This window comes from Colletotrichum spaethianum (assembly GCF_022836535.1).
Source record: "Colletotrichum spaethianum MAFF 239500 DNA, contig26, whole genome shotgun sequence".
Classification (NCBI taxonomy): Eukaryota; Fungi; Ascomycota; class Sordariomycetes; order Glomerellales; family Glomerellaceae; genus Colletotrichum; species Colletotrichum spaethianum.
Genome location: NW_026054796.1, coordinates 541,248 through 557,963, shown reverse-complemented (window position 1 = coordinate 557,963; position 16,716 = coordinate 541,248). Strand labels below are relative to the sequence as shown.

General features: G+C 54.0%; 7 protein-coding genes across 7 annotated transcripts; 3 read left to right on the top strand and 4 right to left on the bottom strand.

Annotated features, from left to right (window-relative positions):
* Positions 1-332: 332 nt before the first annotated feature.
* ColSpa_09116 (AB hydrolase superfamily protein) lies at positions 333-1,367 on the top strand (the record flags this gene model as incomplete). The annotated part of the gene is made up of 3 exons (XM_049275328.1): positions 333-619; positions 663-723; positions 777-1,367. The coding sequence occupies 3 exons, from the start codon at positions 333-335 to the stop codon at positions 1,365-1,367; spliced, it is 939 nt and encodes a 312-aa protein (XP_049131285.1).
* A 672-nt stretch (positions 1,368-2,039) lies between these two features.
* On the bottom strand, positions 2,040-3,046 carry ColSpa_09115 (gluconolactonase; the record flags this gene model as incomplete). Its single annotated transcript, XM_049275327.1, has 2 exons — positions 2,040-2,280; positions 2,352-3,046. The coding sequence occupies 2 exons, from the start codon at positions 3,044-3,046 to the stop codon at positions 2,040-2,042; spliced, it is 936 nt and encodes a 311-aa protein (XP_049131284.1).
* Positions 3,047-3,654: 608 nt separating this feature from the next.
* Positions 3,655-4,229, bottom strand: ColSpa_09114 (sulfate adenylyltransferase; the record flags this gene model as incomplete). Its single annotated transcript, XM_049275326.1, has 3 exons — positions 3,655-3,888; positions 3,937-4,012; positions 4,075-4,229. The coding sequence occupies 3 exons, from the start codon at positions 4,227-4,229 to the stop codon at positions 3,655-3,657; spliced, it is 465 nt and encodes a 154-aa protein (XP_049131283.1).
* A 249-nt stretch (positions 4,230-4,478) lies between these two features.
* ColSpa_09113 (sugar transporter STL1) lies at positions 4,479-5,608 on the bottom strand (the record flags this gene model as incomplete). Its single annotated transcript, XM_049275325.1, has 4 exons — positions 4,479-4,948; positions 5,070-5,306; positions 5,366-5,443; positions 5,506-5,608. 4 exons carry the CDS (start codon positions 5,606-5,608, stop codon positions 4,479-4,481), a joined length of 888 nt encoding a protein of 295 aa, XP_049131282.1.
* A 905-nt stretch (positions 5,609-6,513) lies between these two features.
* ColSpa_09112 (3-oxoacyl-[acyl-carrier-protein] reductase FabG) lies at positions 6,514-7,771 on the top strand (the record flags this gene model as incomplete). The annotated part of the gene is made up of 7 exons (XM_049275324.1): positions 6,514-6,584; positions 6,650-6,728; positions 6,792-7,186; positions 7,280-7,337; positions 7,415-7,467; positions 7,519-7,641; positions 7,711-7,771. 7 exons carry the CDS (start codon positions 6,514-6,516, stop codon positions 7,769-7,771), a joined length of 840 nt encoding a protein of 279 aa, XP_049131281.1.
* Positions 7,772-9,534: 1,763 nt separating this feature from the next.
* On the top strand, positions 9,535-11,381 carry ColSpa_09111 (uncharacterized protein; the record flags this gene model as incomplete). Its single annotated transcript, XM_049275323.1, has 4 exons — positions 9,535-9,802; positions 9,871-10,107; positions 10,308-10,705; positions 10,776-11,381. The coding sequence occupies 4 exons, from the start codon at positions 9,535-9,537 to the stop codon at positions 11,379-11,381; spliced, it is 1,509 nt and encodes a 502-aa protein (XP_049131280.1).
* Positions 11,382-15,259: 3,878 nt separating this feature from the next.
* Positions 15,260-16,157, bottom strand: ColSpa_09110 (uncharacterized protein; the record flags this gene model as incomplete). The annotated part of the gene is made up of 2 exons (XM_049275322.1): positions 15,260-15,331; positions 15,354-16,157. 2 exons carry the CDS (start codon positions 16,155-16,157, stop codon positions 15,260-15,262), a joined length of 876 nt encoding a protein of 291 aa, XP_049131279.1.
* Between the last annotated feature and the right edge of the window lie 559 nt (positions 16,158-16,716).

Below are 16,716 nucleotides of genomic sequence, written 5' to 3'. Positions count from 1 at the left end.
TTGGCGTCCCAGCGTCACGCATGTCCAAGACGGCGCCCCGTCAGCTTACAACCCCGCACGCTTACCCTATGCCAGGCATTGCTTGAAGCGAGAGAGCCCATTACCTCGTGAATAATCGAAGAAAAATCGGAGAGTTACTTGAAATGGCGCCGCGAAGTCGTGAAGAGCTCCTAGCATATGGGGTGCCTGATCCGCTTTTTGAGGCTGTAAGGTTACTCCGCTCGTCAGACCGCTCATCATGATATTGACCCGCCAAACAGGAGCTTGCAGCTAACCCTTTACGAGACCCCCAACCGAACGATCCCTACTACGGTCGAAATGACTTTTTCGCAATGCGGGAGCATCGAGCCACGCGCCTGCGTGAATTTCACCATCTGCGCTACCTTCCGCGGCCCATCCCGGACCAGGTTCGGGAGGAGGACCGAAAGATCACCGCCAGAGATGGCCATGAACTTACCATCCGCATATACACTCCTGTGAAGGCCCCAGCCGATGGAAGCCCACTCATCGTTATGTACCATGAAGGCGGATGGTCCTCGGGCGATCTCTCAGACGAGGAGGTGAACTGTCGCCTATTCAGCCGTGACTTAGGGGCAGTCTGCGTCAATATCGAATATCGGTTAGTCAACTCTTTCCGGGTAGGCAAAGCTAACAAAAGAAAGACTTGCACCTGAGTTCGCCTTCCCCACCGGCATCAACGATTGCTGGGACGCGCTGCAATGGGTAAGTATTATACGCTTGATGGTTGTCCGTGGCTGACCCAACATCTGTTCCAGGTTGCCGAAAACTACTCAAACCTGGGCGCAGACCCTTCCCGCGGCTTCATCATCGGCGGTGGTTCCGCTGGTGGCAACATTGCCGCCGTTCTTGCTCACCTCGCCCGCGACAATCAGCTACTCCCACCACTTACCGGGCAGTACCTTTGCGTGCCGGCCATCATGTGTCTCCTGCCTCCCGAAGCCATTCCTGAAGAATACCGTGCCGAATACCTTAGTCATCCTTCAGTGACACCCTCTAAAGATCCGGTCTCAGGTCCTAACGCCAAGGACGGAGGCGCTGGTCTACAGACTATCTTAAAGCCGGATATGGAGAGCCCACTTTTTGTTCCCTTCCACTATGGGAGGATCGGGCAAGGCCACAAGGGCTTGCCGCCTGCCTATTTTCAGGTGGCAGGACTAGACCTCATACGGGATGAGGGTCTCATCTACGAGCGCGTGTTGAGGGAAGAAGCGGGCGTCAAGACCAAGCTGGACATTTATCCTGGCCTACCACACTACTTCTGGACAAACTTCCCACGCCTCGAGAAGAGCAAGCAGTTTGTGGAAGACACGGTTAAAGGTGTTCAGTGGCTACTAGAGCAGAAGTAGGATTGATATGCATAAGGCACGTTTAGACAAGGTAGTTAGCAGTCACAGAGACAACAAGCAATGGTTTATAGATTACCAACCACGTACATCCATGATTTAAGGTGTTTTCTTGGCACAATGACGTTACTCGTAGTCGTATAAACAGTATATCGGGCTCCCTGAAGCATCAAGGTTATATTGGCATAGGGCGCAGGCTGAGCTATCTTCTCAAGAGATCATGAGCACTAACGCTTTACGAGTTTTCTCATTTTTTTGGAATCGAAATTTATCGAACGACGAGATCACTGCGGTCGAGTTGTTGCAAAAAGTCATTGCCATACATTGTGTTTTAACATGGAGCTTATCAGCCTCCCAAGCAACTGTACCGTCTCTCGAGCTGGCAGAAGCATCCAATACTGAAATTTTCAACAGTGCCTCAGATTATACATCGATACCTTTCTTAGGCGACAGTAGTTTTTGTTACTGCTGCAATTGAGACTATCTCGAGTGTTGAACGCTCTTGCGTATACGTCTTTGCGTGGAGGTGAATTTGGCGATTCTCATTAGTTTCGCGGCTAGGGAACGGGTAGCAGCCACGCCAAGAATAGAGGCAAGACAAATGATTGACCTAGATACACAACAATGCTCCTTTCGTTTCATCAGTCAACTTGGCTCTCCAGAGTCTGTTCTCATTCAAAATGAAGATCTCCCATTGCGTCCGAAACAGAAATTGGCAGCACCGCCCTGAACGAGAATCTTTCCTAGCAAAACACCCCCGGGCGACCAGATGTTGACGCCATCGCCACAGCCACTGTATACGTTGCCATGCACGTCGCATTTGATGCCATCAGGAATACCCGTATCCGCCATGCTGAAGAGCCTTCTGTTCGTCAAAAAGGGCTCTCCGGAGTACGAGACCACGTCAAAAGCATAACTGTTCAGAATCAGCATGCCTCCCTCGATGCAGAGGTGAAGCTTTGGAGAAAAGACGGAAAGTGAACTCACATAGTTGACGCTCGTGTGAGATCAGTAGACCCGTCGCCGTGGATCCAATCGGTATCTGTGATGTAGCAGGTCTTTTCGTCGGGGCTGAAGCAAATCCCGTTCGGCCTTCCGAATCCGTCCGCCATTGCTCTGATAGAGCCATGGATCGGGTCGTACCTGTAAACTTGGTTCGGCAGCTTCGGCCGAGGTCGAATGCCTTGTTCATACCCGTAGATTGGATCAGTGAACCAAAGCGACCCATCGCTGTGGCCGACGACGTCATTGACGGAGTTGAACTCTCGACCGTGAAATGAGTTGATCATCATGCGCGTCTGGTACGGAGGCACCGCTTCCATGAAAACGAGACCGCCGGGTGAGTCCATTGTGCCTTGTGCGCAGAAGACGATTCCGTCAAGGTAGTTCACGCCGCCATTGGCCATGGTTATGATAGCGGGGTGAATCTCCTCGCATTGTGTTTTCGTGCTTCCATCAGTCGGCAGGGTGACGCGACATATCTGGATTTTCCTGCCACCAGCACTGTGATCCGTGTATTGGTTGCTCGTGATGAAGAGCGTATTGTTGCGCTCTATGAAAACACCAGCCTCATGGGCAAACGGGTAGTCCTGGTTCTCATGCAGCAACTCGAGCTTCGGTGCGGGGCCGAACAGCTTCTTCACGCGGTCGTCGTACACGACGAAGGCGGAGGCATTAGTCATTGTGGTAAAGCTAGGTTGAGACGATGGTGAGCTGGTTCTCGAAGTTCTTGGTCGTTTCCTACGCAGAGAAGGTTGTTCTCGAACACTTGGCGTCGCTGCTCTAGTCACGATGGCAACGGTCGAGGATGAGATCGTGGCGAATGGGCGTTTTGTGTCTTGGTTCCGCACGGATGCGGGGCACGAAGCACCTGTTCCTGTCACAGAATAGCTTCCGTGGGTCTGTGTTAATGTCGGCAACTGACTCGAGAGTCAAAACGTCTTTTCACGTGCATGGTCACGAGGTGGAATCGAGATCAGCGTGGATGGGACATTGTTGGGTTTGAATTTGAAGGTGACATGCGTCTGTTAGGGAAGCATATGCTGGGGTAGAGGGCCTGCTGAGTCTCGCTGAGTTGGTGGAGGCTAGCGGAGTCATAATCGTTATGGACCAGCAGAACGTCGCTCCTATGTACACAAAAATGGGACGTGTTGAGAAGCTGTATTACTCCTGTCAAATAATCCAAAGACTACAATTTCAGTCGAAGTAGCCTCTATGGACTACTCTAAACACTCATTGTCGTCCAAAACGCTTGCCTCTCACCCCGACCTGGCAAGTTGATCCACACTTCCTACGCTCTAACATCTTCAATGTCCCATACTTCCTGCTTCTCATCCCTTTCGTGGCGCGAGTCGAATATCTCTTCGCCAGAGAAAAGACGGTCTACATCCTCTAGCTCCAAGCCCTTGGTTTCCGGGAAGAAAAGGTAGATTATGGGTACCCAAGTTGCATTCAAAACCGCAAAAATGATGTAAGTTTTCCATCCAATGCTTGCGATTGAAATGGGCGTGATTTGTACAATCATCTATCCGAAATTAGCTTTGATGTGTCTTTGTAAATCTGCAGTACGTACATAGTTAAACAGCCAGTTGGTTGCGCTGGAAATGGAAGAGCCCACTTGCCGGATTCGAAGAGGCAAGATTTCAGACCTTTATCGAGGTCAGTATCAGTATCGTCAAACACCAATTCAAAGTGATGCGCTAGGACTTACGGATAGACCCAGACGGTCGCCTGGAAACCGATGGTGAAGGCTCCTTGGAAAACAAACAGCATTACCGCAGCGCCAATCCCGGCAGCCTTTGCGATTGCGGTCGCGTTTTGGACCTGGTATATAAGAGCTGCTTGAACTGCCATGACAGCCGCCATAACGGTGATCATAGACAAGAGCTAGAAACGAGTTGTTAATCCCGGATGAACACCCAAAGCTGGAAAATCGGAATATGTGACATACTAAAGGCCTTCTTCCCACACGATCTATCAGGAACCACGGGATGAACGAAGCCACAAAAAACCATGTCTGCAGGAAACCGGACATGAGACTCGACATATGGGTGTCAAACCCGATACTCTTTTCGAAAAGCGTACTGCTGTAATCTGATATTCAGAACGTCAGCACTATTCTTTATATGAAACGGAACTTCGGGCCGCGCTGAACTCACAGATGATGGCGTTGATTCCTCCCAGTTGTTGAAAGCCCTGAATAGCACAGGCGATGAGGAATCTCTTTTGGCTCTTGATTCGGTCTTGCACAAAGATATCCCTCCATGAACTCGCGCTCACTTCTGATTCGTACGATACCGTCTGCATGATGGTGTTGTGGAGTGCCTGTATGGCTTCGTCGTCTTGCTCGTCGGATTTCAGGCGCTGCAGAACAGCAAGGCACTCGTCTGATCTGTTATGGGCTGCCAGCCATCTCGGCGTCTCCGGTATCATTCGGAGGATTACAAACATCGGGAGAAGGCAAATACACTGCAGAATGACTGGTACTCTCCACGCGTAGCTTTCAACGTGTGTCGAGAAGGCGTAATCGATCCAGTAAATCAAAAAGATGCCAAAGTTCAAGGTGGAAAGCTGCGCGCAAACGTCTAGTTGGTAGAGATTAGCCTTGTTTCCATCCAAATAGAGACAGCCATTCATTCGTGACCTGGCTTGAAGAGGCATTTGGTCCAAAGTCTTGCTAGGCCAAGGAGAGAGGTGGAAACTTACAGATTCCACGGCTGGCTTTGGGGCTGAATTCCGCCTGCAGTACCGGAACAGTTGAGTTGACAATACCCATCCCAATGCCTGAGACGATACGTCCGATAATCAGCTGCGTTCGTCCGTATGAGGCAGCCTGTATGATTGCTCCGACAACCATGACAGAACATCCAGCTCCGATGGTTCTCCGGCGACCGTACTTCTCGCCAAATATCGCCGTTGCCACACAGCCAAAGAAGCAGCCAACTGTGATGTTCAATGATCAGCGTCATGGGATACCATTGTGGCTTTCTTTGCAAACTTACTTTCATAAATGGCGACAATAAGGCCTGTCATCGTCGGATCCGGCGAATCGAAAGTCGAGTTGAAAGCCGGTGCGGTGACTAAGGAATCAGATTAACATCGTAACTGCAAGACCGAGCCAGCTACTATCGACAACACATACCTAATCCTCCCATGAGGCCATTATCGTAGCCTATCAGCATAAACCCTAACGAGGTCAGAATGCTGACGGCCATGATGAGCCGTTGGCCACGAAGTTCGCCCATTGTGTGAAAAGTTCTCTGAACAAGTTGCGTTATTCCGAAGGTCAAGCCTCAAAGAGCAGATACAAAGAGTATGCTTTTCGAAGATTTGACAAGCACGGTTGTCAAGGACCACCTTCATCCGAACGTCTAAGCAGTTGTATATAACAGAGTCCGCACTACCTAGTGCAACGATCTAGCAGCTCGTGAGGCTCACTGGACATCATTGACAGGACCATTTCCCCAGACCTCCCCACGGGGTCAGGCGAATCTGCGGGGTTGGGGGGTTTCACTATGGAAGTGGATTGAAACGGCCTCACGGCAATTGAATCTAGGTTACTGGTTCGTCAGATGGCGGTTCAGACTCGATGTTGACACACGGCATGTTCGATCAATAGCCGACGCACCTGGCAGCAGTGGCTGGCTCTCTGCATTCGGGATTGAAAGATGCGTCGGCTATTGATCTTGTGGACAAACTCTAAATACATCATGGACTGGATTGCCGACTTCAACGCGGTGCCACTTCTTACGCCCCGAGATGCGGGCCTCTCGGGTATGGATTTCAAGGCTCAGCTGCCCGTTATAAATGCCTGGAATACAAGAGCAGGCCGCATTGCCATGAACAGTGTCGAATGTTGCAAGTGTCGGCGCAGCACACTTCGGTTCATGCTCCATTTTACTAGGCACCGATAGCGGCGGCAATTGAACTCTCGGCTATCCATTCGGCTTTCGATCCACGCCCTTCTCCAAACCCCTCATTCCCGCTCTTCCAATCGGCCTGACGAGCACGTTCATCGAAGGAACAGAAACAAGCTTTCTGGCTTTAGGCCAGACACCCCAGTCCAACACCAGTTCACTTATTTCGATCGGGAAGACCGTGCTTAATTCGGCCACAAGTAACTGTCTAGTGTTACACAAGCGTACTCACAATGGTCCAGTACAGCATTAGGAGCACAGACAACAGCACCCAGGGCCGCCTAGCTCTGGTAACAGGGGCAAGGTAAGTAGCATGCTAAAGAGACTGCCATTGGACCCTCACTAAACAGGAATGCTATGATTGCTCAGTGGTGGCATTGGGTCGTCGGTTGCACACGCTCTTGCTGCAGAGGGCTGTGATGTCGCGTTGCACTATTCATCGAGCCAGGTACGACATCACCCGCCCATGGGGTCGTCTCAGCCGCGGAACTAATACCGATGCTGTGACTAGAGCAAAGCCGAAGCTCTCGCCCAAGAGTTGCGGTCCAAGTACCCCTCACAACTCTTCCTCCCGTTCCAAGCCGACCTATCGTCCAGAGAATCAACTCGCAACTTGGTACCCAGCATATTCGCAAACAGTGTGATCTCGCAGAAGCACAAGGCCATTTCGATTCTCGTGGCCAATGCGGGCCTTGGTCGTCGCATCCGTGATCCGGCGGACATTGGCGAAGATGACTGGGACGAGATGATGGAGGTCAACTCGCGCAGCCAATTTGTCGTCACCAAAGCTTGTCTTCCCGGCATGCGAGCTCAGGAGTGGGGACGAGTAGTGCTGGTTGGGAGTATTGCAAGCCGTGGTGGCGGCATCAATGGCTGTCACTACGCTGCTACCAAGGGCGCACTTTGGTGAGTTGGTGTGATCCATTTCCCCGACTCTCCTGTTTCTTCCTAGACCCTAGGTAATGCATGTCATGAGAAACAAGCTAACTCTAAACGCAGCTCAATGGGGCTCAACTTGGCTACGCTCTTGGCGCCGGAGGGTGTTACCGTCAACATTGTAAGTTTCAACTTCCCAAAACTTCCCAACACACAGTCTTTTAGAAGGCAACCACTGACTGGATTTGACAACTCTAGGTTCTGCCTGCAATGATCGGGGCAACTGGCATGATTGCAACTCCAAAGTCAACGTGAGATTTCCGCCCAGAAAACGCAAGTCGCCGACTAATGCCGCAACACAGTACATGGGATAGCAAAGACGATCTCGAGGCCCTTAGGGCCACGGATCCCGGGCTGGCCATTGCCGCAAGCGTCCCGGTCCACCGACTCGGGGCCCCCGAAGAAGTGTCCAATGTGGTTACAATGTAAGTCGCCGGCGGCATAAAAAGATTTGTGTGAGATTGCGATGTGCTGACGATGATGGCTGCATCCAGGTTCGTCAAGACAGGCTACCTTACTGGTCAGGAGCTTGTCCTCGCTGGCGGCTTGAAATGAGCAATGTGTTCTTTTTTGCTCTTTTTTTTTTGTTGAGATAAACCTTCATAGCCCTACCCAATCCATTGGACGCCATCAGCATGGCAGTACCATGAAAAAAAAAACCAATTCGTTTCTTCTGCCCTTCGACGAAGACACGCAATCGCATTTGCAGGCGATTGGCCAGAACTGACCACATAAACCTCGTAGAGTTTGGAGCATGGGACATACTCCCTACTAAAACACCGATTTAGGGGACGCAGACAAAGTCACTCATAATCGGTAGAATCTGCGACTCTAGAAGGTCCTTTTGGGGTTGCATGCAGGGAGTCGGTAAACCTTCACCTCCAACACGTGCGTCATGCACCATCTGGCGCCCGACAATAGCACCGGCCAAGGAAGCCATTAAAACCCCAATTACCGCCGAGAAGACAACATTGCCGCCCCATCTAGTTACAAGTGAATTGCCGATGCTCTCTTCATCTCTCCGTACTCGGGCTTTCGCGCTCAAGAGTTGGCAGTACTCCACACAACTCAAACATCACCAACAGTGCCGCTGACCCGGTGGGCGAACACGCAAAGCTTGAGACGATCCAAATGTCAGTGGATCCCGCCCACCGCCGGGCTTCATCAACGATGGCCAGCCCCCCGCACCACCGAGTACCTCACTCGGTGACGGCAACTGGCAAGGAGAGGCGGGTATCGCGGGCTTGCATTTCCTGCCGGCTCAGGAAGACGAGATGTGACCTGTGAGCATGTCCACTGCAACCCTTGCTTGAGTACCTAACCGTGTCCCACTGTGGGGGTAATGCGGAGAGTGCTTGGTTGGACGATCACTTATGGGGACGCAATCAAAGCTCGCTGATTGACTGTACGTATGCTGACTCTTAGTGTAGTGACTATGGGGGGAACCCGGGTATACCACCTTGCCGTCGGTGTGTCCGAGAGCAGAAGGAATGTGTCCTGGCAACTTCAAGGCGGGGTGGGAGACGACCCCGGAAGTTCGTCCGGCTTCCCCAGGCAGATAGTGACGTCTTGCGCCAGCGTCACGATGCTCCTGCAGGACCATATGACTCAGTAGCCGGGATTAACGGCGCCAGCTCTTCGGCAATCAGCCACGAAGAGCAGCAACAACACTCCACAAGCCCGGAGCCTCGGGGCCGCGCCGAGCAACCGTGGTCGTGCTCGCCAGAGGACGGTCCGTCTGGCCGGCCGGCGAGTTGGCCCGGATCCGCCTCTCAGCCGAGCAGCCCCGGCGGCCAATCGACGCGGTCTCTAAAGAGTTCCGGTGATATAGAAGGCCACATCACTTCTAGCGACCTTCTTAACCCGTCCGATGCTCTTAACCTCCTAGCCCAGGTTGCGGACCTCGACGGCGAGGATTCTCAGGAGGGAATCCAAGATCTGCCCAGCATCAAATCTGGAGGCAATGACAAACGCAGCCCCAGGCGAGGGTCGCGAAAGCCTTCCACACCTGCGGCTACTCACTATCCTCCCATATCGGAGGGGATACTGAGTGTCTCAGTAGCATCACGCTTGCTTGCATCGTGAGCCCCCGAAAACCCAGCACCCTCTCGCCCAGTTTCTTGACTAACTTTGCAATCAGGTACATCGAACACTTCCATCCCTTCTTCCCAGTAGCAGACAAATGCATCCTCACCAATACGCCCGCCACAATCTCCCACCTGATAGAATCAGAACCCCACCTCCTCACCGCAATCTTCACAGTAGCCTCCAAAGATGAGCCCTCCTTGTCTCGCGTTCACGAGGCTTGCTCACGATACATGGAGACGTTGATCTCGAAGCTGATCTACAAGGGCTCGACCACTGTCGGCGCTGTCGAAGCGCTGTTGATACTCGCACAATGGGCACCGCAGAGGCTGCAAGAGAAACCAACGGTGGGCAGGGGCGAAGAGGACGAAGGCGCGTGGATGCAGATCGGTGTGGCCATTCGATTAGGATACCTACAGAGCCTGGAACAGACGGGGTTGTTGTCGGATAAGACAAGCCCCTCGTCCGAAACCTTCAGGAGGAAGAGGATAGTCTGGGCTGGTAAGATGCTTTGTGCTTGCCTCCCCGCTCTCGAACGAGCTCCCACTGACAGCTTTCTTTCGGATCAGCATGTTACATGAGCGATCGTGAAGTGTCAATTCGCGTGGGAAAAGGCTTCTGGTCCCGCGGACCAGGGCCATCCACCATTCCCCGCTCCGCCGACTTCCCATCGTTGAGAATCCAGGAGGCCGGGTCTGACAATCTCGGGCAGCTGTTCCAGGCACAGCTCGAGCTGATCCAGCTCTTCAGCAATGCGCATGATATCCTCTATTCTTCGTCCAGTCACAGGGCTCAGCTCTACCTAGGTGGGGAGTATGTGAGATACATCGTAAGTCAGATAGTCTTGTGCTCCACCGCGTTGTATTAGGCCCGCTGACAGAGAGATAGGACGACTCATTTGCAGTTCTCCGAAAATGGAAGATTGTCTGGGGAAGTCTCAACTGTCAGTCTCTCAATCCGTTCAGTTGAATGGTTCTGACAGCTACTGACCATCCGTTTCTCCCAGTTACGCCACTGATCAAAGCCGGCCTGAATCTCTCCTACGAGTTTCTCCGCCTCTACATCAACGCCTTCGCCTTCCAAGCGACCATCAACCGCGCCATCACCAAGGCACGCCAGCAACAACAGCAGCAGATTCAGCAGAATCAGCAGCAACAGCAACATCACAACGGAAACGGAGCGCCAGGTCCTCGGGGACAAGCGAGACAGACCACAACAATCAACAGCCCTCTCTTCGCGGATCTGGCCAGCACGCCAGATGCCCGCTTCATCTACGAGTCCATGGATGCCGCCAACTCCCTACTGAACATCCTGAACACCTCCGTGGACCCTGCGACTGGGCTGAGGTACATGCCCTTGAAGTACTATCTCTATGTCATTTATGCGGCGGTGTTTCTGTTCAAGGTCAGACAGCGATCTCAGGGCTGCTTTCGGCACCTCTGGCAAAATTGCAATTGCTAACCAGAGACTACAGGCTCGGCTCGCTGGCGCACTGGGCAGCGAAGCATCCGACAGTGTGCGCCGCTCCATAAACGTCACCATCGAGTGCCTCCAGCAGTCATCTCTGAGCGCCCACAGCCTGGGACAGCGCTACGCCCGCCTGCTCTCCCTTCTTTGGCGCAGCAAGCCGCAAGAGCATACTTATCAACAACCACCCCCCTCTCAACTCGCTCCCGCCGCCCGGGGTTCACACGGTTGTGAGGCCGACGACCCTGGTGGGGTAGGGCCGGTGTTCGCTCCGCCTTCAGCAAACGGGTCTGCAACCGTCCCGGCCTCGGGCATGCCAAATGAGACGAACCCCCCGGCAGGCTTCAGCGTCGGTGCGCATGCGGAGCAGCACGGGTACGGGGGCATGGGAAACGGGCAGGGACATCCGAACTTGGCTACTTTCCCGCCCCAGTCGGACCTGCTCTGCAGGGGCTTCTCGTGGCGAGATCTGGATGACCTGGGGCAGTTCATCGGCCCGGCTGAGATGCACTTCTCGGACCCGGGAAATCTGGCGGCCATGGGCGGGTCCATGAGTCTAGACGACGGGGCGGCGTACGATGCCCTTTGGCCGGGGCACGATGTCGTATTCTAACCCTGCTGTGGGAGATTGCGATTCACGGCGTGACTCGACGGTACAAGTCTCGAGGTTGAGCTGCTCCCACCCATATCAACCGTTTACGAAGGTAGATCGAGGCTTCCGGATTAATACCGCCAACCCATGGCCACTTAGTGTAAAAGGCCTATTTGCGAAGCAAGGTCACAGGGTATAGGCAGATTGTCGTGAACTTTACACGCATCAGTGCCTTATGGTTAAGAAAGATGGCGTATTCTATTCAATACATCTCCAGGAAACAGGTGGGCAAGGACGGGTTGGAAGAAAACGGTAGAAACCCACCTGGACTGCATTGGTATCATACGGCTTTCTCCCGGCCCCGGATACTATGCACTCATTCGTGTTTGATTGTTTACGGGGAATATACAAAAGACTAGCCTAGATGACAACCCACCTTACTGTATAACAGAACCTCAGTTATTATTGGTCCCAAGCCGTCCCTCGAGATTTGACAACGTGGATTCCCTCCGACAGAAATCGGCTCGATCCATTGATAAAGAGTTTAGATGCACCACTGGGTAGAATGCGATGCACTTCTGTCCAACTCAAATGACACTAGATTAACCACTCTCATGCCTGCGAAAAAAGCACTTAGTGTCATACCGCCGGACATCATCAAAGCCTGGATACTACGTGGGTCTCCCAGTATTGGCCATATCGCATTTCCTCTCCAGGCCATCTTACCCTCCCACATGTTGGAATATACCACTACCGCCCACATAACACAAGACCTGTGTTTCAAAGGGTTCAAAACACTTATTCCCAACCCGGCTGGGAATTCTGTCAGACGTTGAGGCCAAGTAGTTGTGACACAACGCTCACGTACTGGCCCTTCTTTACCCATCGCGTATTCCACCCAGAATACACAGCAAGTGACGGATAAACGAAAGCAGCAGTCATCAAAGACACGAGAAAATGATGTGAAACAACCTCCAGTAACTGCAGGCTCAGCTCCCTCGACGTCGTATTAACTCTATAGTGGGCATGCACCGGGGGCGATGCTCAACCCAGATACGAACGCAATCGCTGACAAGGCCTAGTGGGTGTTTTCCATTACTTTGAAAACACGTGGATGGTCTTTTAATAGACGCGAAAAAGGGAGGACGTTGTCTACAGATATGCGGCGGCCTGGCACACTCCGCGTCCAAGAGCATCCTCGGGGCTGACAGGGTCTGCATGAATACGAGAGACCGCAGCGCGAGCCGACATGTTTCCCTTGTGTGAGGATCTCGGAAAAGCCCAAAACGCGGCTTACACCATTGCAGAAGTACCCATCCTGAAATAACTCAATCCCAAGAGTGCCCGACAGCGCGCGGCAAGAACTCCAAGTCTGCCAATCCCATCGGCCCATCCCACCGGCAAAGTTCTCCACAACGCTCTCCCGGACCCCGACCCCTATGACAACACCCGGCCCGCCCACGCATCCCGACCTCTCCGCGCCGAACCCCCGCCGCCCGTCCGCCAAACCACGTCGCCTCACACAAACCTCCCACCTCCCAAAACCACACAAAGCCCAGCCTTGCCTCGCCCCGGTCCCGCGCCGCTGTAGCCAAGAAACGGTTGACCACGTTTTCCGTAGTGTTGGAATCCCTCCCCCCCTTCCCTTCGAGAGACTCCCCGCCACCCGGAGATCCCCGACCCCGTCGCCCACGCAACCACACCACAAAGCACCTCCATAGCCCACCGCCCCCCAATCAATGAAAGAACAGGCACAAAGAGACCGAAGCCCCAAAGCGACGACAAACCCCGACTGGCCAACACCCACGTGCGTCACAAACGGCTTCGAAGGGCGGCCAGCCGTTCCAGATGCATCATCTTCCTCCCCCCCCCCCAAAGCTACGGCTGTACCTCTCTCCACCTCTCCCCATCCGGCTCATTTAGTTGGAAACCCTCTCTGCTGACGACACCACCCGTCCAACCATCAACCGTTCTCCGTTCGTCGTCAAAACGCGGGTCCCGTCCCGTCTGGAATCACCGGCAGGCCAAGCCAACGACGCCACGAGGAATCACTGCAAAACAAAACACATGAATGCACGCAAATGGCCATAGCCCAGCCTAGCCCGGGCTTTGTCTTCCAAATCGAAATGGTGTTTGGTAATTTAATGTCTCGCAAAAATTGTCTTTTCGGCCATCATAGCTGTAGCTTCATGCCCTCGTGGTGGAGAAGAATGACCGTTGGAAACACCACGACTAGGTCTGATAGCTGTGTACTAAACAAGAATTGTCTCCGCCTGATATAATATGTGTAAACACCGTCGCTAGCCCCCAAACATAGTTCTTCCAACTCTAATAATTTTTTTCTGGGCCGTGGACTTGAGTCTAGAAAGGTAGTAGAAAGAGGAGGGAGGAAATAATGGCGTCCCCCAAGGCACCTGAAACGAAGGCTCTGGACCCTACTCGCGAGCATTAAAGCCTCGCCGTGAACATGGTTAAAAAGAAAAAGAAAAAGAAGAGCATTGCCCACCAACGAAAGAGCAGGTGGTGTAAATGCCGGCTTGTCGTCACTTATTGCCGTCTACCGTCCGTTCCGCCTACTCGTACAATCCGTCCCTTACCATACCAAAACCTGACCTGTTCCCGTCATTGCCCAGGGGGTATCAAGGAGTGAATGTCTCCAATGTCATTATACCTCTGCGCCTTCCACCTCTTCGCGGAAACGCAGACCACCCTCGACTTGGATCGCTCCTTTGACCCATTCATGCTCGGCCACCTTCTCTAGAGTCCACCGACTCCTGGCGCGCTGCAGGAGACCTTCGGTGATTTCCATGGCGCCGAGCAGGCCTTGCTCCTTGAACTTGGCTTCGTTGCCTTCGTGGTCGCCGTCATCTCCGGCAAATTCAATCCAGCGCCATTCCGCGCGCGCGATACGGTGGCTAGTACGACTGCGCATGCGGTGGCCGTCCATCGTGTTGGGGTAAGGGTCAAACGGCAGACGAGCCTCGAGTAGGGCATAGAGCAAGACACCCAAAGACCATGCGTCAGTCGCACGTCCGTCGTAGGGCAAGCCCATGATGACCTCCGGCGCAGCGTAATCCTCGGAGCCGCATCTGGTTTCGAGCTTTTCGTCGTCGGCAATGCGGCGAGACAGGCCGAGATCGGTCAGCGTGATGACCGAGTGCGGGTAGGTGGTCCAGTCAGTCGCGGGATCCGCTAACTCGGGTGCCGTCAAGTTGACAAGCACATCTGGAATTGTCAGAAAAGTTACATGAGCCGAGGCCACGATTACCTACTCTCGAGTTTGATGTCCCTATGGACGATCCTGCGTTCATGCAGGTACCTCACAGCGCCCACCAGCTCAGCAAACATTCGTCTCAGTAGGGCGGGTCTGAGGAGCTGGCGATGGCCGGTGGCCACGTCGAAGAGGTCGCCACCCGGACAGTGGCTGAGGACCAGGATGGCACGGCTCGGCTCAATGTTCCACGCCTTCAGATGAACCAGCGAGGGGTGGCTGATGCTCTGCATGATTTCGAGCTCGCGTTTGAGAGACATTTCGATTCTCTCTTCGCTCGCTCCTCCTCGTGGACCATGCTCGCAAACCTTTACTGCAACGAGGGTCTTTCTGAACGGCTCCGACATCTGTGAGATCGGCGTCAGGCCGTCCGCCTGTCCCGAGTCATCATCCTCCTCCATCAGGCTGGTTGCCAGCATGACTCGGCTGAAGGTTCCCTGGCCTAGCGTCTTGACCGCCCTCCATCTCCTCTTCTTCCGATCGTGGCGGTCGTAGGCTTCAAAGTATTCCGAATCGGCGGGCTTCGGCTTGCTAGCGACTGTGTCGGTCGAGTCTCTGGAGGACTCGCTCGGTGGCGGTGTTGGGGGTTGGGCAATCGCAGGTGTCAATCCTCTGGACTCAGCAAGATTCAGCTCCCGGCGCATGTGGGGTTCATTGCCGGAATCGGGGCCATTCGCCGGCTTGGTATGTGACCCCGACACTGTGATGTGCCGCTTGGGAACGTAAGTCGGTTCGGGGTTGTATTCGCTGATGCTTCGGTTTCGCGCGTGTTCTGCTTTGCCGTTCGCCGGTCCCTTTGCGCCGGCGCCGTCGGCGCCTTCTGCCACCAGGCCGGCGTACACTTTGCGTTTCGAGGCGTTGGCCAGGGCTGCTGCTATTGATTCGCCGGTCGCTGAGACCAGCACGGAGTCTGGCGTTGGGTTGGGCATCTGATCCCTCGATGGCGGTCGCACACCTAGACGCTTCCACGGACCGGGCGAGTCTCCTGATAACAAGGGCGAAGGCAGCGGGGTGACGTCGCTCATAGCCGACAGGATCGGGCTGGGCATGCACGAGCTCGTCGCCGAGGCGGGCCCAAGGCTGTTGGCGATGGCGGCCTTGAAACTCGGGGTTCGAGATATGGGCTTCAGACTCGACGATGATGTCTGGTGGTGGAGGCCGGTACTCGGGCGACGTGGGGTAGAGAAGGTGGCGTTCGAGTGATTGTCGGGACGTGTCGGTAGGTTAGGGTGGAAGTCGGAGGTCTGGATTCGAAGAGAGTTGCTCGCAAGCGGACTCGGGCCGGGTCTTTGACCTGGAGGAGGTTCAAGTTGCTGAAAGGAAGATTCGGACAATGGCGGCGAGGGCGCTATTGTGTGTGCTTGGAACTGGATCTGAGGGTTTGAAACGTAAGGGAAGGAGATGTCGTTGAAGTCTGCTGCAGCATTATGGACGTTTGTATCTGAGGCGACGGGGTCGGAGCTCCCATCAACCTTGTTCTGGTGTTGGGTGTGTAAAGGCATGGACTGAGGTGGACCGTTTGACATGATTATATGCAACGGCTGGACGAGGTGGGTACGGACGACCGTCGTGCGTGTCGTAGAGGGTCGCGGGTATGGATGGAGCGCGAGGTTATCAATGGGAGGAGGAGGGTGGCGGCCGTCTGCGATTCGTAGGCGTGGGATGGGGGGGAGATGACTACACACGGCGCCCACACACTGTCAGTCCCAACGTTCTTATTCCCCTCTGCGTTTCTTTTCTTGGCCGTTTGGGAGAGATATGGAGCGCGTAGATAGAGGCATACGGCCGTGGGGGTTCGAGAAGCAAAGTAGGCGGGTAATCAAGACGAACTCACCCTAAGTGCAGGTCTCTCCAATGCAGTTGGAAATGCAATTGGAACCTTGGCGGTTGAATAAACTTTTCTCTCTTGGGCGGATTGACTCAACCCCCTCGCTGCGCAAGAGAATGGGCGAGGGAGAAGCAGAGGAAGAAAGGGAAGTCTTGGGGGTTTGGGTGCAGGCCAGGATGGGCTGGCGAAGGAAATAAAGGAGCGGGAGCGAGCGCGCGAGTGAGTGAGAGACCACGGAAGTGGCCAGGGAAAGGGAG